The sequence below is a fragment of the Panulirus ornatus genome, chromosome 32 (genome assembly GCF_036320965.1).
Source record: "Panulirus ornatus isolate Po-2019 chromosome 32, ASM3632096v1, whole genome shotgun sequence".
Classification (NCBI taxonomy): Eukaryota; Metazoa; Arthropoda; class Malacostraca; order Decapoda; family Palinuridae; genus Panulirus; species Panulirus ornatus.
This window is the reverse complement of record NC_092255.1, coordinates 24,971,780-24,998,251: the sequence shown is the minus strand read 5'-3', so window position 1 is coordinate 24,998,251 and position 26,472 is coordinate 24,971,780. Positions and strand designations below refer to the sequence as shown.

The window sequence follows — 26,472 nt, the reverse complement described above, 5'->3', positions numbered from 1 at the left end:
TTAGTGGCGCATTAAAATTAATATTCATCAAGTATTTTAGGATAGTAAAATAATATTCTTTGATGTATACGCTCCTTGTAATTGTGAAAACAATGTTTTTAGTAACTTGAATTGCTATGGAAAGTTGCAGTAACAATACATAAAATTTGGTAACTGGCATCTGAGGCCTCGGATACCCCAAGGAGACGTGAGCCATGTTGACACCTCCCACTAGTGGTCAGTACGCCGGGTGCAGTGATAGGAAAGTGATATCGCCAACTCTTTGACCCGCTTTTGTCCTTTATACATGAGATACTGAACTGAAATAGTTGATGATATATAGATAAAGATGTTAGTGAAGAAAATTCCTTAAGGATTATGTCTCCTAAGTTCTTTAGCCCACAAGTGTGATCTCATGTGAAGTAAACTCTTGACAGTGGCGTTGTACTCTCCCGAAAGTGATTGTGAGATTTTCAGCAATTGTGGTGGTTCATTGTTGACGCCCATCTTGGTGACAAGCTTGTCAGATTGTAATCAGTGCCAGAAACACTGGGTGAAGCGGATTACCTTAGACATCCTCAAACATGGGCGTCTATACGGGTCTCCAGACTCTTCTTAAGGTATTTCTTGTGCAGTTGCTGTGGCCGCTAACCCCCCCCCCCCCAGCATTTTATTTTTAATGACTGCAGGAATGTTTACAGTCTTTGTGGTTTTGGACAAAATTATTATTAGCGATCGGTAAGTAAGCCGAATGCATAGGGAAAGCATTTAGTGCTTAGTAAACTGAAAGTACATAGGTAGATAGGACTCTGATAACCCTATCAGATTGCTAGTGCGATATATATATATATATATATATATATATATATATATATATATATATATATATATATATATATTGTGTGTGTGTGTGCTGTAGGAATAATTTTTATTTCAAAATCGGTTAACTGAATGTAATCGTCTCTGAATGAAAGGTTGATATATAAGAATTGTGATGATCGTGCAGTGGCGACATGAGGCATCCGTGCAAGCATCCTAGTGGGTTGTTAAAGGACTTGTTCAGATCCTGGTGTGGTGCTTGACGTCACGTGATCTTTAACTGAGATATGCTGTTTTACTTCAGGAATTGGTCAGGTGATGTTATTATACATTAGGGTTTTATTGTGGTCTGGTGTAAGCTTTTGTGTATCTTCGCTCCCCATTACGGATCCTTGTTTATTAGCCATTGACGAATCTAGGTTTTTATTAGATACACAGTCGCAGTTATTTTATTGCTAAATTATCTAAAATCCGAAATTTTTTGAGTGAAAACTTTATTTCTCAACACTGGATATGCTGGTAGGCTGGTTTGTGACTGATTATTTAAAAGTGTCTCATGAGTATGTTTGTGTATGTTTTGGTGGGATAGGGATGCGTTTGAAATGGGCCAGGTTTTCTTCATGAGTGGAGGCTGGAATGGTGCGTTTTTTTTTTTTTTTTTTTTTTTTTTACGTGTGCCAGACTGAGTTGCCGTGGGTCTTGTGATTCTGTATGTTGAAGGTGTGCCAGTTTCCATTTTGTCTTAAACTTCTTAGGTTAGTGATGGTGTTATTTAGAGTTTGGATCCGTTCTCGGATTTCTGTTGACGGTGAGTGACTTTGAGCTTCTTCCTGTGCTTTATGAAGCGTGTAACTTGTGATGAGAAACTTAGTTTGGTATTTCTTTTTGTGTCCTTATTCCATGCGCTTTTTGCTGGCTTGATTGGAAATGTTAATGAAGTGTGAAATTACATGAGCTAGTAATGGGAAATGTCCCATGGTGAAGTTTTGAAGCTTTGCAAATACAGCGCTTTGTGAAGGCTGACCAGTTTGATTTCTTGTAGTGTGTGTGTAATTCTTTTTGATGGCTATGTAGGTTGGATGGGCCAGGTGGAGTGTTACCAGGATTTGCAAGTGTAGCATGCTCCTGTTGATCCTTATGCTTAATGTTGGTGGGGTGGTGTCTGGTGAGGTCGCCTGCAGGTGGTTGTGGGCTGGGTTTGCTTGGCTAGTTGCATAAGTTTTGTACATTGAGAGGTTGCAGTTGTTTGGTGAATAGTTCACCTTGCGGTTCACTGGTATGGGTGTTGAGCCAAATAGAGGGAGAGGTCGTGGGAGGGGCCGGTATTACTCTTACCAGAGCCCATCCTCTCATTGGCAGTAGAATCAGGCAGAAACCCGGAGATTCTTAGTGGCCCATGATGTCGGGGACTAAGAGTCATAGACTCCTCGGACTCTGTCGTGATAGTACTTATGTAGGTCATGTAATATGCCATATTATAGCAGTATAAACGGGCACCCTGACTCTTAAAACATTTAAGATTAGTATGTATGTTTATTTGAATAGTTATATCTGTTTTATGCCGTTGCTATCGATCTGCAGTTGCTGGCAAGTGGACCTCTGTCCAATAATGATTGTGTAATTGGTAATATATTTTTGTGTCATGGGCATGCGTGAGGTCTGTGCTCATAGTTGTGTAAAGGAAGAAAATGCAATGAAGCTGCACAATTAACTTCTGTTATTGGTTAACATTTTTCATCTGTTTTTAGGCAAGTTTAGCCGAGGATGGCAGCGGAAGTCTTCGAGAAGTGAACCCTCGAACTGTGCGTCGAACTCACAGTGACGTGGGCGGGGCTGGGGGACGCGGTTGTGTCCACTATTCTCGCCAATTATCCACTCCCCAGCCCATCAAGATCAGACCTGCCCACAGACTCCCTCAACACACTGCCTCTTTACACAGATCTAAAAGGTAAGCATTGGTCCCAGTTTGTGGAAAAAAAAATATTTTCTGCTTGGTTTTCGATCCCAGTTGACATTGAGAGGGATCTCTGAATGAGAAGCTGCCGACCCTTTCATTAATGAAATATCGACATGAAGTCTTTGTTTAAGAATTTTTTCCACCGTATGATATGAACATTCATGCAGGGCCTTCTCTAGCATGTAAGTCCTGTGTGTTGCATGCACTCTCCTGTGCCAGCTTTAGCACATTAACCCACACCCCTGCCTTTCTCAGTGTCTCACCTTCCATTGTTCTCTCTTCTATTTTCCCCACTTGAAAAGACTTTATTGATAGTTATGACTTTTATCACATTGCTTTGAACTGTCAGTACCACCTTATAAAGAGGGTTCAGTCCTGAAACATTTATCTTTAAAAGAGATATGAAGACAGGCAGACGTCTTTCCTATGTACGGAAAGGGAAGCCGCGAATTGCCTAGTAAATACTCTCCTGTTAGCCTTACAGCAATTATATGTAAACTTATGGAGTCGCTTTTTAGGGATATAATCGTAGTTTGTCTGGAGCAACACTTCTGTTCCATAATACACACCATGGTTTTAGAAGGCGCAGATCATATCTTACAAACCTCCTTGAATTTTATCATGAAATATTCATTACCCGTGACAAGACAAAAGCAATGAATATTATATCTGTAGAATTCTAGAAAGCATTTGGCAAAGTCTCCCACATTAAACATGCATAAAGTCCGGGTCTTGGAGATTACTAGTTACATATTAATTCGGATAGAAGTCTGGTTACGTGATAGTAGAAGGTAGAGAGTACGTAATGAACAGTGAATCATCACCGTGGTCACCCATTACTAGTGGGGTCTTCCAGGGATCTGTACTTAGGCCTGTACTTTTCATCAGTTACATAAACGGTGTTTACATAGGGCTAAATATCTTAGTGTCCGAATTTGCAGATGATGCAAAGTTCTGTAGTGCCATTGTTAACAAGATAGGCTAAGATTACAAGAGTATTCTGATGAAATTGCCGAATGGTCAAGAAAATTGCAAATGCCATTTAATGTCAATAAATGTCAACTGTTACAAGAAAAGAACCTCTTTTTTTTTATTATTATTATTATGGACTGACGAACCACAAGATAAAGGACACCTCTAATATTAGGGCTCTAGGATCACTGTTTTCAATAACTTTAAATCTCCCAGCATTGTAATGAAGCTGCCTAGAAGGCAAATGGGATGTTAGGATATGTTAAGATAGACTTTACACACAAAAGCAAGGATGTGATATTGCCACTATACCTAAAGTCTAGTTAGACCAGTACAGTTTTGCAGATGACACGAAGCTCTGCAGTGCCATATTAACTGAAGAAGATAGGCTAAGATTACAAGAGGATTTAGATAAAATTGCTGAATGGTCAAGAAAAATGTACATGCCATTTAATGTCCATAAATGTCAGCTGTTATAAGTAAGCCTCAACAAATTTTTTTATTATGGATTGATTGGCCAAAAGATAAAGGAGGTCCTAAGTATGAGGGATCTAGGGATCACTGTTTCCAATAACTTCAAATTCCCCAGGAGTGTAATGGATCTGCCTAGAAAGCAAATAGGACATTAGGATATTTTAACAGAAACTTTACATACAAAAGCAAGGATGTGATATAGCCACTTAAAGTCTAGTTAGATCACACCTTGAATGAGGAGTGCAGTTTTGTCTTCCTTCCCCCTCAAGCAAGGATATTCATGAATTGGAAACAGTGCAACAAAGAGTAACTACATTGATTACTTTCATGCATAACAAAACTGTACGAGGACAAACTGTGAGAATTAAACTTGGGGCAAATTAATGAGATGTTTTAAGATCCTTAAAGGATTCAGCAACGTTGATATTGAAAATTTCTCCACAGTAGCACCAGCACTACTGACAATAGGAAATGAACTGAAACATAAAGGTCACTAAGTTTATCTGGACTGTACAAAGAATTTCTTTACCATTGACATTATTGATGCATGCAACAGGCTCCCAGTAAATGTTGTTTAGAGCAACACCATTAATATCTTCAAAATTAGCTTGATCATCCCTTGTCACTCTCCAATATTGAATAATGCATTTAATCTCATTACAACAACACAGTAGTATATCATGCTACCTTCTCAAACACCGATCTCTCCTTGGCCATGCTGCATTAACATACCAACATTAACCCATATCTGCTTTGAGAGAGTAAGTTAGAATTATTGTATAATTCTTCAACATCAGGAAAATATAAGCATGGTAGGTTGAGAGGCAGGAGCTTCAGTTTATCTTTACAGTTGCCTTTACAACAAGTTAGGGATGCATGTCTTTGGTGATGAGATACATAACATATTCATGTTCATTCTGCCTTATGACTTACCTGTAAAAATTCCCATCAGGCATAATAATCCTACAAGGCATTTTCTACTCTCTGATCTCTCTCTGGCATGTTACCAGAGAGAGTGGAGGGGTGGGGAGAGAGCCTTTGCTTTGCTATCCTTTCTTCTGATTTTAAAGGAACTTTTTTTTTCCACAGTGCTTGTTGTACCTTGGGTCTGTGTAACTCAGAGTTTAGTAAACATATCAAATGGAAAGTATACATAAAGGTTTACAACCTTATAAGTAGTTTGATTTGCTAATTGCACAAAATAAAAATATTTGCATTTTTTTAATTTTTCCAGCCTCAAAAGAAGTAAGGGTTCTTCTCATTTACGCCGTTCAGTCAGTCAGCCCTTAGATTTGGACAGGGCATATGACACCCCTACGTCAACATTACGTAAGTGTAGAAGTCCAACGAATACTTCAAACAGACGACAACGAAGACCTTCGGCTGGAAATATCCTAAATGAAGACAATACCACTTCAGAAGATGAAATTGGCATGTCCGATTCTGAAGACTTCAGAACTGATCTGAAGAGAAGTTTAGAAGAGGTAACTTTTTATTCTATGTGTAATGCACAGTACATGCTCAGGCCTTCCTCACTTTCATTACATTATTTGTTATGCTGTAAACAGGTATCCACAGATTCATCTGTGGGATTCTGGCATTCATTTTAAGCAGGTGTTTAGAATGTTTTTTGTGTTGGACTCATGATGGTGTAAAGATGGCTTATAGCTAAAATGCTTGGGAAATATTGTGTGGTTACCCCCTGGTTTTAATGGGGAAATGGATTTTGTGTGAAATGAGCTGGTTGGGGTGTCTGAATGTAAATAGATGTAACCAAGATGAGAAAGGGAGTTTTATGTGATCTTTTTAACCCTTACAGGATGACGACATGATTGTATATGCAGAAGCCCTCTGGGACCATGTAACACTTGACTCTGAGGAGCTTGTGTTCAAGGCAGGTGATTTAATCACCGTGATAGATTCAAGTGATAAAGACTGGTGGTGGGGTCGGATAAGCCATCGAGCTGGATGGTTTCCAGCTGCCTTTGTCCGGGTAAGACTGATATAAAGTGGCTATTTTTTTGTGCAGAATGCTGAGATGACTTTGACATGGTGTAAATTATAGAAACTTTGTTTTTCTATTGCTCTCTTTGTTGTTGCAGGGAAATACAGATAAATTGTTTTAGCTAATAAGTCACTTCAGATCACTCCCTAAACTTGGAATTCTCTGTGTTTATTTTCTTGACCTAACCACTTTTACTTATGAATGTTTATATGAATTCTGTTACTCCATAATTTCCATTCTGGTAAAATTCAGGTGCATAAATATATGAAAACTCAAAAATGTGAGTAGATTTTACATGAACCTTCTGGTATGAGTTAGTAGATGTGCATTTTGGTAAAAAAGTGCAACCTGCATGAAGCAAATCCATCCCCCTCCATAAGCATCTTTCCAAATAGGCCTCAGTTTCATCTACAATATAGCTCTCCTCGCCGAACACTCAATTCCATGGTTCACTTTGTTTAATGTTGATAGGGGAAACAAAGCAGGTGGAGTTGTCCTGCTCCTTTTGTAAAAGCTTATCTAAATCCTTTAGAAAAAACTGTTTTAGTTGTCAGGAATATTGACTTCATTTTTGTAGAAATTAAAGATAAACTATATAAAAATATAACAGTAGGACTAGTTTATAGGCCCCCTCCCCCGCACACACACACACACATGCCAGAGGTAGACAAAAGATTGTATGATAAGTTAGCAGAAATTTCTATGATATTTCTTATGAACAAGATTCTGTTATGGTAAGAGATTTTAGTATACCTGCTACTAAATGGGGAGAATTCCTTTTCATTTGCTCTGGCCATGGACCCTACCAAAATTTGCTTGATAGTGCTCTAATCTAATTAGTCAAGAAACCTTTTCCCAGTAAGAATATATTAGATTTAGTTATTGTTACAAATGAAGATCTCATTAATAATGTTGAAGTTGGAGAAAAGTTTGAAACAAGTGATTGCCAAAAAATTACTTTTGAAGTCATTTATAACAATGCATAAAATGTTGGTCTAAGTGATAATTGCGAAAAAGTGCCCGATTTTAAACATACAAATTTTATGTTCGCATTGCTGTTGACAGGCAAAGCTGAGTGATATAGTCATTAAAAATGACATGAACGTTACTTAGAAACTGATTTGAATCTGTTTGGCGTAGAAAATGATCAAGTGCTCTGATAATCTTAATCTATCAAGTTACCAAAGTATTTAATTGTCTGTTTTTACCTTTAGTAATGGATACAAACTCATGGGGAAAAGATTTACGTCGAATGAGGCAAAGTACTTTTTCTTCAACAGAATTGTTATTATATTGAACGAATTAGCAAGTAGAGTGGTTGAAAGCGGTACTATAGATATCTTTAATAGACTTGATAAAACTTTGCTTCAAGTCCATGCCTTTCATTATTTGCACCTCCATAATCAGCGTAACAATTTCCTGGTTATTTTCTTTGAATTATCTGTATGCCTTCTAACTTTTATTGCACAATTCTTTGAGTTTCTGATATTTTCTACTGTCACAACAAAGGACCTAATGGTTTGTTGATTTTTGAATGTCTTTGTATTCCTCTGTATTTTTCAGTCAAAACACTTTAGTGGATGAACTGTCTGACAGAGATGCCATCATGACCTTCAAATATTCAAAAGAAAATCTATCTGTTTAGAGATTTATTTTTATGATTGTTTAAATGACATGTGAGTCTTTTCCCATTTACTTTTGTAAGTAGTTTGAGAGTGTGTGTATGTGTTTGATGGCAGCGACTTAGAGTCTATCAATACTTATGTGGTGGCCATTGTCCTGACTAGGCTTGAGAAATAGAACTCCTTAGGCTTTGGAAAAAAAAATTTTAGTCTTCAGTTGTGTTTTAACGTATATGATGTTCTAGAATAAGTGGTGTAAGTGTGTGGTTTCGTGTAGAAGTGGGTCTGTGGAAGGTATGTGTATGTGTGTCTGTAATGTCACCATGGCTGTTTAATCTGTGTAAGGATGGAGATAGGGGTGAGGGAGGTGAAAATGTTTTTTACAGGGGAGGGCAGGTCTGTAAGTCTGGCAAGGGGGGAGGGGGTCAGTTACTTTTTGCTGATAACACACACTGTTGATGGCAGATTGGAGAGAGAAACTGCACAAGTTGGTTTCTGAGGAGAAAGTTGAGTTAATACCTATAAAAACAAGCTTGTTAGGTTAAGCGGTGGAGACAAGTACATTGGAGTATGAGCTTGATTGGAGAAAACCTGGAGGAAGTGGATTTGTTATGAGTGAACATGCTATTAATGGAATCATTTGAGCTAAAGTGAAGCATAAGGGTGAATGAGGAGGTGAAGGTCCTAGCATCATTGAGGAATGTATGGAAATATAGGTCACTGTGAGGTCAGAGATGGGTATGTTTGATTGTACAGTTGTCCAGTCATTGTTGTATGGATGCAAGGCATGGGCCTTGGGTACAGAAGAGGGTGAATGCTTTTTAGGACAATTATGTGGTGTGAGGAGGATTAGTTGATTAAAAAATTATAGGAGTATGTTTGAGAGAGCTGAAGAGATTGTTCCAAAATAGGTTGGACATCGAGAGAGGATGACAAAGAGGGTGTAAATGTTGCAAGTGGAGAGAGCAAGGAAAAGGGGGAGACCAAAGAGGAGGTGGAAGGATAGAGTGAAGTGGCTTTGATTGTTCAGGGCCTGAATATGCAAGAAGTTGTGATGCATGCAAGGGATAATAGTAAATTGGTGCAGTGTGTAATACATTTGGCAATGTGTTGTTAATGGACTAAGCCACAGCATATGAAGCTGTCAAGGGAAAATAAGGAAAGGTCTATAGTAGTTCCTGGTTGTGGATGGGGAGCTCTAGTTTTGGTGTATTATACATAGTAAGTAGCCAGGGAGTGGATGTGAACAAAAAAGGCTATTCTTTCATCTTTTCCTGGTGCATCCTCACCAACTTGGAAATGTGAATAGGTATGAAAGAAAAGAAAGAGGGGAGCAATTTCAAACAAATCTGTTTTGTACTTTTTCACTTTTTCATGTCAACAAGGTAGCATCAGGAGCATATTCTGAGAAAAGGCATTATTCACTCATATCCATTCTGTGATGTGTAATGAATCATAGTTCCCTATCCACAATCAGGTCCCACAGACCTTTCTGTGGTTTTCCCTGGCAGCTTCACATCCCCTAGTTCAATCCATTAACAGCTCATTCTCCCATTTACCACATCACTACATTTCACTCTTATCCCCATGCTCACCTTTCACCCTTCTGCATGTTCAGGCCTCTAGCACTCAAAATCCTATTTAATCCCTCCTTCCATCTCCAGTTTGGTCTCCCACTTCTCTTTGTCCCCTCTACTTTTGACAGATGTATCCTTTTTGTCAACTTCTCATTTTTTCAATATATGTCGACAGCATTTTAGCACACCCTCTTCACATCTCTCAACTGTACTCTTCTTATAACTGCACCTATTTATTACCATGTCATTACTTGACATATCAACCCTCATCACACCACAAATGTCTTAAACATTTCATTTCTAACACTCTCTTCTGTACGTTCTCATCTATATAGCTTATGTCTTGCATCCATACATTGTCCGGATTACTTTACCTTCAGGCACACCCATTTTTGCCCTCCCAGATAATAACCTCACTTTCCACACACTTTTCAAAGGTCCCAAATCTTCTTCACCCCCTCGCCCACCCAGTGACACACCTCAGCTTCCTTTGTTCCATTCGCTCTCAAGTCCACCCCTAGGTCTCCTAAGTTTTCTCCAAGTGTTCTTCACAAAGCATTCTCTTTGTGCTGCTAAACCTAATAACCTTGCTTTTATTTGCATTTACTCTCAACTTGCTCCTTTCTTACACACTACCAAAACTCAAGACACCTACTTTTGCAATTTTTCCTCCCAAAATTTCACAAGATCTGTGTCATCAACAAGCAACCGATATGGTATTCATTTTTTATCTTATTAGTTTTAATGCTTTAAATGACAGCTAGAGAATAAATGTAAGCTAAGAAGTATGAAAGAAAGAAGGGAAATTCAAAAGACTGTTAGAATTGCTTGCTTGATCAACAACAGGTGGATATAAGAGTGGGAATGTAAAAATGAAAGGAAGATAAAAAGTGTTTTGGGGAAGTGATGAATGTGGAAGGTTAGGCAGCAGTGTTTAGATGCATGGATTTGGAGGATGGAATAAAAAAAGATGAAAGAAGTGTAAGGGTATACAGCATGAAAGGGGTAAAAATGACAATAATGAAGTTGAAGGTAGGAAAGGCACCCTGGGTAAATGGGATTACAGCTGAAACGTTGAAGTATGGAGGAGAAAGTTTTGTAGAGTGGATGCATTTGATATATAATTTATCATGTTAGCAGAGGGTTGTGCTTGAAGATTGAGTAAAAGCTATTATTGTTCTTTTATTCAAAGGAAAAGGTGCTAAGGATGTATATAACAATTATAGGGGTATAAGTCTTAAATGTGCTGGAAATGAGATGTTTGAGGACAATATGTGTTGTGAGGTGGTTTGATCAAGTAAGTAATGTAAGGGTAAGAGAGATGTGTGGAAATAAAAAGAGTGTGGTTGAGAGAGCAGAAGAGGGTGTTTTGAAGTGGTTTGGTCACATGGAGAGAATGAGTGAGGAAGATTGACCAAGAGGATATATGTGTCAGAGGTGGAGGGAACGAGGAGAAGCGGGAGACCAAATTGGAGGTGGAAAGATGGAGTGAAAAAGAATATGAGTGATTGGGGCCTGAACATGCAGGAAGGTGAAAGGTGTGCAAGGAATAGAGTGAATTGGAACGATGTGGTATACCGGGGTTGACGTGCTGTCAGTGGATTGAACCAGGGCATGTGAAGCGTCTGGGGTAAACCATGGAAAGTTCTGTGGGGCCTGGATGTGGAAAGGGAGCTGTGGTTTCGGTGCATTATTACATGACAGCTGGAGACTGAATGTGAATGAATGGGGCCTTTGTTGTCTTTTCCTAGCACTACCTTGCACACATGAGGGGGGAGGGGGTTGTTATTCCATGTGTGGCGATGGGAATAAATAAAGGCAGACTATGAATTATGTACATGTGTATATATGTATATGTCTGTGTGTGTATATATATGTATACATTGAGATGTATAGGTATGTATATTTGCGTGTGTGGACGTGTATGTATGTATACACGTGTATGTGGATGGGTTGGGCCATTCTTTTGTCTGTTTCCTTGCGCTACCTCGCTAACGCAGGAGACAGCAACAAAGCAAAATAAATAATTGTAAATAAGTCTTTTAAATATACCAGGAAAAGTGTATGGGAGAGTGTTCATTGAGAGAGTGATGAAAGTGACTGAATGCAAAATAACTGAGGATGAAGGGGGATTTAGGAAAGGTAGATATGTGAATCGGATTTTAGCTGTGAAAATTTCTGTGGAAAAGTATCTAGTGAATGGTAAGAAGTTGTATGCAGCTTTTTGGATCTGGAGAAAGCCTATGACAGGGTTGAGTGAAATGCTTAATGGGTTGCTATGAGGACGTATGGGTAGGGGGAGAACTGTTGGATGGTGTGAAGCCTTCTATAAAGGAGCAAATACATGAGTGAGAGCAATTGGAGGGTTAAGGAAAAGTTTCAGTTTTCATTTGGGTATGAGACAGGGCTGTGATGTCATTTTGGCTTTTTAACATATTTATTGATAGAGTGATAAGAGAGATGAAAGCAAAACTAGGGAAAAGGGTTTTAGAGATAGAGTATGGTGGTGAGGTAAGGTTACTAGTGACAGAGTATGGTGGTGAGGTAAGGTTACTAGTGACAAGCCTGTTTGTGAACGATACTGAGTTGTTTGCTGAGAGTAAAGAGGAGATGCCGAAGGTTGTATGTGTGTCTTACATGTTAAGCTTCAGTGCTTGAATGTAAATGCGAGTAAAAATATACAAATGTTGTTTGAAAGAAAATAGGCAGCCATTGACCAGGGACGTATATTACCAGTACAATCCACCAGGGTATCAGGAGGGTTAGTGACGGCAAAGCCATATAAAGTGAGAGAAGAAAGTATACTAAACTGTGTTATAGATAAGGGGGAGAAAAAGTAAAAGTGGTGATAAAATTCAAGTCTTGGTAGAGTTTGGTGATATGGAGGAGAGACAAAGGAGGGAGCTGTACAGGGTAGAAGAGTCATTAGGTCCCTTAATAGAATAATGAAGGGTAGAGGTGCGAGTATGGAATTGAAGAAAGGATTAAGAGATAACATATTCCTTCCAAACCTGACTTTTGCAGCTGAAACATGGACATGGAATGAGTCACAGGGGTCAAGAATCCAGGCTGTGAAAGTGGGTTATGTAAATGGAGGGGAGCATGTGGTATGACTAGATGGAGGAATAAAGAAAATATTGAGTGTGTGCAGGGAATGCAGAGGAAATGAATTGTGGAGTGTTGGAGTTGGTGACATATAATAATTTATGGTAGTGTGGGCATGTAGTAGGTAGTAGTTGGTAGGCAGCCAATGACCAGGGACGTATACCACCAGTACTGCCCACTTGGGTATCGGGAGGATTCATGACAGCTGCTTAGTGAGCTAGCTCTTCGATGGTTGTCAAGTTGTTTTCCTCTGACCCAAATATCTGTCTTTTCTTTCTGCCTCACCCACACATGGCTTTCTGTCCAAAAACATAAAATCCCTCCTTGTACATAACTCTTGACAACACTTAATTCACACAGCTCATTCTTCTTAACTCAAGATTTTCCTGTGGTTAGCACTGCATTAGCCCTGCCTTTTGGCAGAATGGTAGGAGCAGTACATAGAAGTAGTAGGTAGGAGCATTAGGTAGAAGTCGTTTGAAAATAGGGGCCTCTGCAAACACTGTGCTAGAGTACTCTTCTGCCAGTGGCCTGGATGGAGATAAATGGGGGGAAAAATGTTTGTATTAGTTTATTTGAGGGAGGCAGGAATGGACAGGGATAGGTGGAGACTCTGTATCTTTATCCTTGGCCAGTCCCTTGATTGGAGTTCCTGAAGGGAACAGGTGTCTTAAATATAGATAGATAGATCACTGTTTGGAAATTTTTATATTAAACTTTTGATTCGACACTGCTTATGCACTAATGTATTTTTATGAATGAATGAATGATTTTTGATGGTGAAGGTGGAGGGGAGCTATTTCACTTTTGTATCGGCAAAACTCACTGATTAGGTTCTGCAGTCAGTGTTTATAGGAAATATCCTGAATCAAACTCTTCAGGCTGCAGAAATCTGCAGTTATAGGTGTCTGAAGAATTTGCACAGAAAGAAATAGGCATCTTGATGTAATGTTGCCATGTTTTATTACTCTTACAGATCCTAGTGAACCAAGAGGATCACCTGGAGTCTAGAAGTCACGATGATGCAAGACTTTTAGGACCAGCAAGGAAGCTTAGCATCTCAGGGTTGTCCCACGATCAGATCCGTACAAATGTGATAAATGAAATTATATCCACAGAGCGGGATTTTGTAAAACATCTCAGAGATGTTGTTAAGGTATTGTTGCTAAAATTTATACAACTGTTCAGAGTATTAGCAAAGACCCTTCTGAGGATTCTCTTATTGATAATATGGATTATGTTATGATGAAATTAATGACATGATATTAATGATAATGAAACTTTTCCAGGGATACTTAAGACAAGTTCGTAAGAGACCAGACATGTTTAGTGATGAGCGAATATCCACCATCTTTGGCAATATGGAGGCGCTCTACCAGTTCCAAAGCAATTTTTTGAGAGAACTAGAAATGTGTATAGATTGGCAAGATCCCCACAAATCTTGTATTGGTGCTGCCTTTACTAGGAATGTGAGTGTAAATGTTTTTTATGTTTGGTACTTGCTTGCCGGTTCCTGTCTCAAAAAGGCAGTGTCAGGAACCTTTTGAGAATGGCCTTATTTGCACACATTCTTTTTCTAGCTGTTATGAATAATGCCCTGAAACTAGAGTCCCCATCCACCACCAAGCCCTTACAAAGTGTTCCCTTGACCACTTCATTTGCGTTGATTCAGTCATTTACAGCATCTCACTTCTTGTAAACCACACCATTTCATTTTGCTCAATCCCAGGCACACCTTTCATCTTCCTAAATATTCATGCCCTAGTAACTCAGTGGAGTCACACTCCATCCTTTCATCTTTATTTTGGTCTCTATTTCCACTTTTGATGTCTTTTATCTTCTTAGTCTCTCAGTAACGCATCATATGTCACCTCTCTCAAATGATATTCCAGTAAGCACCACACATCTGTCAGACATTAGCATTTCTTATACAATTAATCCTCTGAACACCATGTAATGTCTTCAGGCATTTCATTTCCAGTACATTCACCCACTGTTCTTTTACATTTAGTGTCCCAGAATCACACCCATACAACATCATAAGGACTGTTGTACCATCACACTGACCCATTTTTGCCTTCACAGTCTGTGACCTTTCCCTCCACATAGTACACTGATCTTTGTCCCTCTCCCACCCTCTTGAGTCACTTCAGCTCCTTTAGTTCCTTCTGCTTCCATGTTGACTCATCTATCTAAATCATTCTACTTCCCCGGGTTCTCAAATATTCAAATTCACATTCAAACCAACCTGACTTTCCCTCATGCTAAATTGCATTACCTTAGTTATGTTCACAGTAACTCTCAACGTCTTTCTTTCGCACAGTCTCCCAAACTTTGGACACTAGCTCATGCAGTTGTTCTTTAAAGTGTGCCACCAAAGCTGCAACATCTTCAAACAGCATATAACTCACTTGCCATACCCTGCCAGACCTACCATACCACTCATCTCCCTTATTACCATAACCATTCACAATATTCAACAGCCATTGTGATAACCACCCTTCACTCAGACCCTCCATCACAATTAATCAGTCACTTTCTTCCTTTCATAGTTATACATATGCTTATACCTTGCTTTCTCAATAGAAATTTCCATCTGTATCTAATAGCTTTCTTCCTTTATTGGACTGGAGACTGCTCTGGTATGTGACACCTGTAATTGCAGTATTGCCAAAGAACATGCACTAATTAATGGATTGCCAGAAATATAAGAGTCTTAGAGTGAAATTTGAATTATAACAATAGGGGGCAAATTGGGAGGTGATAACAAGTAGTGGTGATGTAAGAAGGAGATGGAGTGAGTATTTTGAAGGTTTGTTGAATGTGTTTGATGATAGAGTGGCAGATATAGGGTGTTTTGGTCGAGGTGGTGTGCAAAGTGAGAGGGTTAGAGGAAAATGATTTGGTAAACAGAGAAGAGGTAGTAAAACCTTGCGGAAGATGAAAGCCGGCAAGGCAGCGGGTTTGATGGTATTGCAGTTGAATTTATAAAAAAAGGGGGTGACTGTATTGTTGACTGGTTGGTAAGGTTATTTAATGTATGTATGATTCATGGTGAGGTGCCTGAGGATTGGCAGAATGCTTGCATAGTGCCATTGTACAAAGGCAAAGGGGATAAGAGTGAGTGCTCAAATTACAGAGGTATAAGTTTGTTGAGTATTCCTGGTAAATTATATGGGAGGGTACTGATTGAGAGGGTGAAGGCATGTACAGAGCATCAGATTGGGGAAGAGCAGTGTGGTTTCAGAGGTGGTAGAGGATGTGTAGATCAGGTGTTTGCTTTGAGAATGTATCTGAGAAATACTTAGAAAAACAAATGGATTTGTATGTAGCATTTATGGATCTGGAGAAGGCATATGATAAGAGTTGATAGAGATGCTCTGTGGAAGGTTTTAAGAATATATGGTGTGGGAGGCGAGTTGTTAGAAGCAGCGAAAAGTTTTTATCGAAGATGTAAGGCATGTGTACGTGTAGGAAGAGAGGAAAGTGATTGGTTCTCAGTGAAGGTAGGTTTGCGGCAGGGGTGTGTGATGTCTCCATGGTTGCTTAATTTATTTATGGATGGAGTTGTTAGGGAGGTGAATGCAAGAGTTTTGGAAAGAGGGGCAAGTATGCAGTCTGTTGTGGATGAGAGAGCTTGGAAAGTGAGTCAGTTGTTGTTTGCTGATGATACAGCGCTGGTGGCTGATTCATGTGAGAAACTGCAGACGCTGGTAACTGAGTTTGGTAAAGTGTGTGAAAGAAGAAAGTTGTGAGTAAATGTGAATAAGAGCAAGGTTATTAGGTACAGTAGGGTTGAGGGTCAAGTCAATTGGGAGGTAAGTTTGAATGGAGAAAAACTGGAGGAAGTGAAGTGTTTTAGATATCTGGGAGTGGATTTGGCAGCGATGGAATCATGGAAGCAGAAGTGAATCATAGGGTGGGGGAGGGGGCGAAAATTCTGGGAGCCTTGAAGAATGTGTGGAAGTCGAGAACATTATCTCGGAAAGCAAAAATGGGTATGTTTGAAGGAATAGTGGTTCCAACAATTTTTGTATGGTTGCGAGGCGTGGGCTATGGATAGAGTTGTGCGCAGGACGGTGGATGTGCTGGAAATGAGATATTTTGGACAATATGTGGTGTGAGGTGGTTTGATCAAGTAAGTAATGTAAGGGTAAGAGAGATGTGTGGTAATAAAAAGAGTGTGGTTGAGAGAGCAGAAGAGGGTGTTTTGAAATGGTTTGGTCACATGGAGAGAATGATTGAGGAAAGATTGAACAAGAGGATGTATGTGTCAGAGGTGGAGGGAATGAGGAGAAGTGGGAGACCAAATTGGAGGTGGAAAGATGGAGTGAAAAAAATTTTGAGTGATCAGGGCCTGAACATGCAGGAGGATGAAAGGCGTGCAAGGAATAGAGTGAATTGGAACGTTGTGGTATACCGGGGTCGACGTGCTGTCAATGGATTGAACCAGGGCATGTGAAGCGTCTGGGATAAATAAACCATGGAAAGTTGTGTGGGGCCTGGATGTGGAAAGGGAGCTGTGGTTTCAGTGCATTATTACATGACAGCTAGAGACTGAGTGTGAACGAATGGGGCCTTTGTTGTCTTTTCCTAGCGCTACCTCGCTCACATGAGGGGGGAGGGGGTTGTTATTCCATGTGTGGCGAGGTGGCAGTGGGAATGAATAAAGGCAGACTATGAATTATGTACATGTGTATATATGTATATGTCTGTGTGTGTATATATATGTATACATAGAGTTGTATAGGTATGTATATTTGCGTGTGTGGACGTGTATGTATATACATGTGTATGTGGGTGGGTTGGGTCATACTTTCGTCTGTTTCCTTGCGCTACCTCGCTAACGCGGGAGACCAACAAAACAAAATGAATAATAAAGAATAGAAAAACTCCTAAAGTACTAAAATTTTGACTATAATGTTAATATCAATAGATTGATGGACTTTCAGAGGTATGCAAAATGTATAATGTAAACAGTTCTCAGTTTTTGATATCTTCATGATGAAGAGTGCATTATAAATTCTTTAGTATTAGAAACTCGGTAATGTTTCATAGTTGCCGTAATTGATTTTCATGTGTGCAGTATTTTCATATCTCTAGGAGTTTTATGCACTCTAGTATGGAGAACTGCTTACACTTCTGGGGTGGCTTGCCTTGCTCCATGCATTTTTCACTAGAGTGGAATTATAGGCTTCTTTCTCATTGATTCTTATGGCATCACTTCTCTTCAGCTGGACCTTTTTCCATACTTTGATGTTGTTTCCTTCTCACTTTTCTACAGGAATTGATTTAGCTTCTGTTCTGGTGAGGTGTCTGCATGTGTCCTTGCCATCAAGGCTTGTATGCGAAGCATGCGGATACTTGCTGATTTGTAGTTATTGTTTGGAGACCAGCCACGTGAGATTTGACCTTATGTTCCCTACTTCTCTTGAACAGCTAAGCTTTTGAAATCTCTTCCTGTTGTCTTTCATCCTTCATTTGACTTTTCTACCTTTAAGAGGCGGGACTACAAACACTTGTGGAGTCATGATTGATTTCTACTTTCATTTCCTCTAACTTTATATTTATTTGCTCAATGTGATCTTTGATTTGAGTATGTTTTGCCCATGCCATGATGTGCATTGTTAGAGGAGAAAAAATCAGTCAGTTGTTGCCTTTTCCTGGAGGCCTCTTCATTATCCATATCACATACTTTCTCCAGGTCCATAAATGCTTAATACAGATCCCTCTCTTTCTCAAAATTTTGAATGGAATTACCAAGTTAACAAACGTCCTCTACCGCTTCATAGCTCCTCTTGTCTGATCGTCTGTAATTGGATATTGCTCCATATTTTCCTTCAGGATAATTTCATTCAAAAACTATGTTAAACTAGCATTTGGTACATTGTAGAACCCGTATAAATGATAAAAGATTTTACACTCCCAAAGTGTGTGTGTGTGCAAACTTGCAAAATGGCAGGTAGTAGAATTGTAGATAGTTCATTTCACAGATGATTTTTCTGTTTAGCCTTTCCACTTCATTTATTCTTTAAGCACTGTACTTACATTGACTTCTTTTTTTTATCATGTCCTGAGATAGTTGTATTTATGAGTGGTCTGTTTTATTTTTCAGTATAGAATTTTTCATTAATGTATTTTTATTTACAGAGAGAAAAATTTGAGATATATAGTGAGTACTGCAATAATCATCCTGCAGCAATGTCATCTTTGCAAGAGCTTTACCAAGACCAAAAGTACATTCATTTCTTTGAAGCTTGCCGACTTTTGCAAGAAATGATTGACATTTCTCTTGATGGTTTTCTGCTCACCCCAGTTCAGAAAATTTGCAAATATCCTCTTCAGCTTCAGGAACTATTGAAATACACAAAGGTTTGTGTGGGGAAAATAATATAGTATCTCCCATGTTTACAGAATGAATTATCACCTTTGAAATTTTAAAGGTTTTGTGATATTTGACTAGTATTGAACAGATGATCAGGCAGAGCAAACATATCCAGTGATTCGAGACAGAAGATTTTATCATTAAGTGCTTATACTTAAAAGCACTTTTGTTTTTTCAGCCTGATCACCCTGACTACTCTTGTGTACAGGGAGCCTTGGAGGCTATGCGAGATGTAGCTCTGTTAGTTAATGAACGAAAACGACGTATGGAGTGTCTGGAGAAAATAGCGTCTTGGCAGATTACTGTTGAGGGCTGGGAGGTAGGTGAACTCTTGGCCAAAGCTTCTTCATTTCATTAGAAAATAAAGCAAAACCAGTGTTGTTCATAAGGTGCAACATCAACAACAGAAATTCAGTAAGTTTTCCTTTCTAGGGTCCAGAGCTCCTTGAGGATAGCTCACAGCTGATCTACCAGGGAGAGGTAACCAAAGGGGTTGGTGGATCTTGGCCCAAAGATGTGACACTTTTCCTTTTTGATCATCAGCTTGTGTATTGCAAGCGGGACCTTCTCAAGCGGAATACATTTGTGTACAGAGGGAGACTCAATCTCGATGTGTGTGAGATTGTAGATCTCCCTGATGGTAAAGGTAGGTATTTAGTTTATGAGAAATTTCGCTGATTTCCAGACACTAAATGATTTTTGATTTATCACCACATACCCACCAGAAAAAGTAAAATAATATCTCATACCTTGCAGATTCCAGTCTCAACATCAGTGTTCATAATGGTTGGAAAATTCACAGCCTTGAGAAGAACAAGTGGTATGTCTTTTCATGTAAAACTGCAACAGAGAAACATAAATGGATGGAAGCATTCAGGTAAGTTATCTGTGATGCATAAGCATAAGCTCTCTTTGTGTGAGATTTCCTTCGAGAAAGGGGTTATGTTTGTGGAGACGGTGTATGATAAGGTCAGAAGAGTTATTTTGTGGAAGGTGTTACGAACATAAGGTGTGGAAGGAAGGTTACTTTAAGTAGGAGAGAGATTTTATCAAGAGATTAAGGTGTGTATGAGTTGGAAGAGAGGAGAATGAGTGATTTCTCATGCAGTTAGGTCTGCAGCAGGGGTGTATCATGTCGCCCTTGCTGTTTAATCCGTATACGGATGTGGTAGTTAGGAAGGTGAATCCACGGAACCTGAAGAAAAGGGTAGCTCTTCAATCTGGGGGTAGTGGGGAGCATGGGAGATGAACCATTTACTTTTACCAGGTGATGCTGTTCTAGTGGCACTTTGACACACAAACTACATGAACTGGGTTCTGAGTTTGGTAGAATGTGTGGAAGGAAAAAGTTTAGAGTATTGAAAAGAAAGGTGAGAAACTACAGAAGTTGGGGACTGAGTTTTGTAAAGTTTGTGAAAGAAGAAAGCTGAGAGTAAATGTGAATGAAAGTAAGGTTATTAGGTTCCTTAGGGTTGAGAAACAAGTTAATTGGGATGTAAGTTTGAATGGAGAAAAAAATGGAGAAAGTGAAGTGTTTTAGATATCTGGGAGTGGATTTAGCAGCGGATGGAACCATGGAAGTGGAAACAAGTCACAGGTTGGGGGAGGGGGCTAATGATCTGGGAGCGTTGAAGAATGTGTAGAAGGTGAGAATGTTATCTTGGAGAGCAAAATTGGATATGTTTGAAGGAATATTGGTTCTAACAATGTTATATGGTTGCGAGGCATGGGCTATAGATAGGTTTATGCGGAGAAGGGTGAAATGTTTGAGGACAATATGTGGTGTGGTGGTTTCATTGAGTAAGTAATGATAGGGTAGGACAGATGTGTGGTAATAAAGAGTGTGTGGTTGAAAGAGCAGAATAAGGTGTGTTGAAATAGTTTGGACACATGGAGAGAATGAGTGAGGAAAGATTGACATAGAGGATATATGTGTCAGAGGTGGAGGGAACAGGGAGAAGCGGAAGACCAAATTGGAGGTGGAAGGATGGAGTGAAAGAGATTTTGAGCGATTGTGGCCTGAATATTCAGGAGGGTGGAAGGTGTGCAAGGAAAAGAGTGAATTGGAACGATGTGGTATACCGGGGTCGACATGGTGTCATTGGATTGAACCAGGGCTTGTGAAGCTTCTGGGGCAAACCATGGAAAAGTCTGTGGGGCCTGGATGTGGAAAGGGAGCTGTTGTTTTGGCGCATTACACATGAACGCTAGAGACAGTGTGAACGATTGTGGCCTTTTTTTGTCTTTTGGAATGATGTGGTATTCTAGGGTTGACGTGCTGTCAATAGATTGAACCAGGGCATGTGAAACGTCTGGGGGAAACCATGGATAGTTTTGTGGAGGCTAAGGATGTGGAAAGGGAGCTGTCGTTTAGGTGCATTACACATGACAGCTAGAGACTGAGTGTGAATGAATATACCTTTTTTTTTTTTTTTTTTAAAGCACTACCTTGGGGGGGGTTACTATTTCATGTGTGGCGGGTGGCAATGGGAATGGATGAAGGCAGCTAATATGAATATGTATATGTGTATATATGTACATATCTGTGTATGTATACATTGAAATGTGGTAGAGGATGTGTGGATCAGGTGTTTGTTTTGAAGTATGTATGAGAAATACTTATAAAAACAAATGGATTTGTATGTATCATTTATGGATCTGGGAGAAGGCATATGATAGAGATTATCTGTAGAAGATATTAAGAGTATATGGTGTGGGAGTCAAGTAGCTAGAAGCAGTGAAAAGTTTTTATCGAGGATGTAAGGCACATGTACAAGTAGGAAGAGAGGAAAGTGATTGGTTCCCAGTGAATGTCAGTGTGCGGCAGGGGTGCATGATGTCTTCATAGTTGTTTAATTTGTTTATGGATGGGGTTGTTAGGGAGGTGAATGCAAGAGTTTTGAAGAGAGGGGCAAGTATGCAGTCTGTTGTGGATGAGAGGGCTTGGGAAGTGAGTTGGTGCAGTACACATGACAGCTAGAGACTGAGTGTGAATGAATGTGGCCTTTGTTGTTATTCCTAGCACTACATCGCACGCACATGTGTGGTGCAATGGCAACAGGAATGGATGAAGGCAGCAAATATGAATATGTACATGTGTATGTATGTATATGTCTATTTATGTATATGTATGTATACATTGAAATGTATGGGTATGTATATGTGCGTGTGTGGGCGTTTATGTGTATACATGTGTATGTGGGTGGGTTGGGCCATTCTTACGTGTGTTTCCTTGCACTACCTTGCTAGGAGACAGCTACAAAGTATAATGAAAAAATGTAATATATATATCGAGGATGTAAGGCATGTGTACGTGTAGGAAGAGAGGAAAGTGATTGGTTCTCAGTGAATGTAGGTTTGCGGCAGGGGTGTGTGATGTCTCCATGGTTGTTTAATTTGTTTATGGATGGGGTTGTTAGGGAGGTGAATGCAAGAGTTTTGGAAAGAGGGGCAAGTATGAAGTCTGTTGGGGATGAGAGAGCTTGGGAAGTGAGTCAGTTGTTGTTCGCTGATGATACAGCGCTGGTGGCTGATTCATGTGAGAAACTGCAGAAGCTGGTGACTGAGTTTGGTAAAGTGTGTGGAAGAAGAAAGTTAAGAGTAAATGTGAATAAGAGCAAGGTTATTAGGTACAGTAGGGTTGAGGGTCAAGTCAATTGGGAGGTGAGTTTGAATGGAGAAAAACTGGAGGAAGTGAAGTGTTTTAGATATCTGGGAGTGGATCTGGCAGCTGATGGAACCATGGAAGCGGAAGTGGATCATAGGGTGGGGGAGGGGGCGAAAATTCTGGGGGCCTTGAAGAATGTGTGGAAGTCGAGAACATTATCTCGGAAAGCAAAAATGGGTATGTTTGAAGGAATAGTGGTTCCAACAATGTTGTATGGTTGCGAGGCGTGGGCTATGGATAGAGTTGTGCGCAGGAGGATGGATGTGCTGGAAATGAGATGTTTGAGGACAATGTGTGGTGTGAGGTGGTTTGATCGAGTGAGTAACGTAAGGGTAAGAGAGATGTGTGGAAATAAAAAGAGCGTGGTTGAGAGAGCAGAAGAGGGTGTTTTGAAGTGGTTTGGGCACATGGAGAGAATGAGTGAGGAAAGATTGACCAAGAGGATATATGTGTCGGAGGTGGAGGGAACGAGGAGAAGAGGGAGACCAAATTGGAGGTGGATAGATGGAGTGAAAAAGATTTTGTGTGATCGGGGCCTGAACATGCAGGAGGGTGAAAGGAGGGCAAGGAATAGAGTGAATTGGAGCGATGTGGTATACCGGGGTTGACGTGCTGTCAGTGGATTGAATCAAGGCATGTGAAGCATCTGGGGTAAACCATGGAAAGCTGTGTAGGTATGTATATTTGCGTGTGTGGACGTATGTATATACATGTGTATGGGGGGGGGGTTGGGCCATTTCTTTCGTCTGTTTCCTTGCGCTACCTCGCAAACGCGGGAGACAGCGACAAAGTATAATAATAAAAAATAATATATATATATATATATATATATATATATATATATTTTTTTTTTTTTTTTTCATACGATTCGCCATTTCCCGCACTTGCGAGGTAGCGCTAAGAACAGAGGACTGGGCCTTAGAGGGAAAATCCTCACCTGGCCCCCTTCTCTGTTCCTTCTTTTGGAAAATTAAAAAAAAAACGAGAGGGGAGGATTTCCAGTCACCCGCTCCCTCCCCATTTAGTCGCCTTCTACGACACGCAGGGAATACGTGGGAAGTATTCTTTCTCCCCTATATATATATATATATATATATATATGGGAACTTCAGTGAAGGGTGCTAATGGGGAGGTGATAACAAGTAGTGGTGATGTGAGAAGGAGATGGAGTGAGTATTTTGAAGGTTTGTTGAATGTGTTTGATGATAGAGTGGCAGATATAGGGTGTTTTGGTCGAGGTGGTGTGCAAAGTGAGAGGGTTAGGGAAAATAATTTGGTAAACAGAGAAGAGGTAGTAAAAGCTTTGTGGAAGATGAAAGCTGGCAAGGCAGTGGGGTTGGATGGTATTGCAGTGGAATTTATTAAAAAAGGGGGTGACTGTATTGTTGACTGGTTGGTAAGGTTATTTAATGTATGTATGATTCATGGTGAGGTGCCTGAGGATTGGCAGAATGCTTGCATAGTGCCATTGTACAAAGGCAAAGGGGATAATTCCTGGTAAATTATAGGGGAGGACATTGATTGAGAGGGTGAAGGCAAGTACAGAGCATCAGATTGGGGAAGAGCAGTGTGGTTTCAGAAGTGGTAGAGGATGTGTGGATCAGGTGTTTGCTTTGAAGAATGAATGTGAGAAATAGAAAAGCAAATGGATTTATATGTAACATTTATGGATCTGGAGAGGGCATATGATAGAGATGCTCTGTGGAAGGTATCAAGAATGTATGGTGTGGGAGGCAAGTTGTTAGAAGCAGTAAAAAGTTTTTATCGAGGATGTAAGGCATGTGTACGTGTAGGAAGAGAGGAAAGTGATTGGTTCTCAGTGAATGTAGGTTTGCGGCAGGGGTGTGTGATGTCTCCATGGTTGTTTAATTTGTTTATGGATGGGGTTGTTAGGGAGGTGAATGCAAGAGTTTTGGAAAGAGGGGCGAGTATGCAGTCTGTTGTGGATGAGAGAGTTTGGGAAGTGAGTCAGTTGTTGTTCGCTGATGATACAGCGCTGGTGGCTGATTCATGTGAGAAACTGCAGAAGCTGGTGACTGAGTTTGGTAAAGTGTGTGAAAGAAGAAAGTTGAGAGTAAATGTGAATAAGAGCAAGGTTATTAGGTACAGTAGGGTTGAGGGTCAAGTCAGTTGGGAGGTAAGTTTGAATGGAGAAAAACTGGAGGAAGTGAAGTGTTTTAGATATCTGGGAGTGGATTTGGCAGCAGATGGAGCCATGGAAGCGGAAGTGAATCATAGGGTGGGGGAGGGGGGCGAAAATTCTGGGAGCCTTGTAGAATGTGTGGAAGTCGAGAACATTGTCTCAGAAAGCAAAAATGGGTATGTTTGAAAGAATAGTGGTTCCCAACAATGGTATATGGTTGTGAGGCGTGGGCTATAGATAGAGTTGTGCGGATGAGGGTGGATGTGCTGGAAATGAGATGTGGTGTGAGGTGGTTTGATCGAGTAAGTAATAATAGGGTAAGAGAGGTGTGTGGTAATAAAAAGAGTGTGGTTGAGAGAGCAGAAGAGGGTGTTTTGAAATGGTTTGGTCACATGGAGAGAATGAGTAAGGAAAGATTGACCAAGAGGATATATGTGTCTGAGGTGGAGGGAATGAGGAGAAGTGGGAGACCTAATTGGAGGTGGAAAGATGGAGTGAAAAAGATTTTGAGTGATCGGGGCCTAAACATGCAGGAGGGTGAAAGGAGGGCAAGGAATAGAGTGAATTGGAGCGATGTGGTATACCGGGGTTGACGTGCTGTCAGTGGATTGATTCGGGGCATGTGAAGCGTCTGGGGTAAACCATGGAAAGCTGTGTAGGTATGTATATTTGCGTGTGTGGACGTATGTATATACATGTGTATGGGGGTGGGTTGGGCCATTTCTTTCGTCTGTTTCCTTGCGCTACCTCACAAACGCGGGAGACAGCGACAAAGCAAAAATATATATATATAATTTTTTTTTTTCATACTATTCGCCATTTCCCGCATTAGCGAGGTAGGGTTAAGAAGAGAGGACTGGGCCTTAGAGTAAATATCCTCACCTGACCCCCTTCTCTGTTCCTTCTTTTGGAAAATTAAAAAAAACGAGAGGGAAGGATTTCCAGCCCCCCGCTCCCTTCCCTTTTAGTCGCCTTCTACAACACGCAGGGAATACGTGGGAAGTATTCTTTCTCCCCTATCCCCAGGGATAATATGTATATATATATATATATATATATATATATATATATATATACATATATATATCCCTGGGGATAGGGGAGAAAGAAAACTTCCCACGTATTCCCTGCGTGTCGTAGAAGGCGACTAAAAGGGGAGGGAGCGGGGGGCTGGAAATCCTCCCCTCTCACTTTTTTTTTTAATTTTCCAAAAGAGGGAACAGAGAAGGGGCCCAGGTGAGGATATTCCCTCAAGGGCCCAGTCCTCTGTTCTCAACGCTACCTCGCTAATGCGGGAAATGGCGAATAGTATGAAAAGAAAAAGAATATATATATATATATATTATATATATGTGTGTGTGTGTGTTTTTCATGCATTTGTGAGGTAGCATTAGGAACACTGTCAGCAAGGGAATTGATTGGTAATCCCACCCAAAAAAAAAAAAAAAATTCATGCTTTGACTTGTAATTTCTAGTCATATTAGTTTCAGGAGGGTTATCAACTTTATTGTCACGCTATCATAAGAGTGGATTTATCTGAACTAATTTGATCCATTTACTTGTTCTTCCAGAAAAGAACGAAAACTGGTAGCTGCAGATGAAAGTGCAGGATTTGTTGTAGCAGAGAAGGCAAAGCATCTTGCCAAAGTGGCTGCCCGCAACCAAAGGAATAGGCCAAAGAGGCCACGAAGTGAGTAAATTACATAATCCTGCTAAAAGAAAATTATTGCTTCTTAAATTTATTTGCAACCAGGCTAATGAAAAGAT

General features: G+C 40.0%; 1 protein-coding gene across 1 annotated transcript in view; it reads left to right on the top strand.

Moving 5' to 3' along the window:
* RhoGEF3 (Rho guanine nucleotide exchange factor 3) overlaps window positions 1-26,472 on the top strand; it is a 296,106-nt gene that overhangs the window by 265,944 nt on the left and 3,690 nt on the right. The window contains exons 8-17 of the mRNA XM_071681260.1: window positions 2,547-2,746; window positions 5,436-5,685; window positions 6,021-6,194; window positions 13,487-13,666; window positions 13,800-13,979; window positions 18,661-18,882; window positions 19,074-19,214; window positions 19,328-19,541; window positions 19,652-19,772; window positions 26,277-26,395. Of these exons, the coding sequence (XP_071537361.1) occupies window positions 2,547-2,746; window positions 5,436-5,685; window positions 6,021-6,194; window positions 13,487-13,666; window positions 13,800-13,979; window positions 18,661-18,882; window positions 19,074-19,214; window positions 19,328-19,541; window positions 19,652-19,772; window positions 26,277-26,395 (1,801 nt within the window). The remainder of the gene's footprint in view (window positions 1-2,546; window positions 2,747-5,435; window positions 5,686-6,020; window positions 6,195-13,486; window positions 13,667-13,799; window positions 13,980-18,660; window positions 18,883-19,073; window positions 19,215-19,327; window positions 19,542-19,651; window positions 19,773-26,276; window positions 26,396-26,472) is intronic.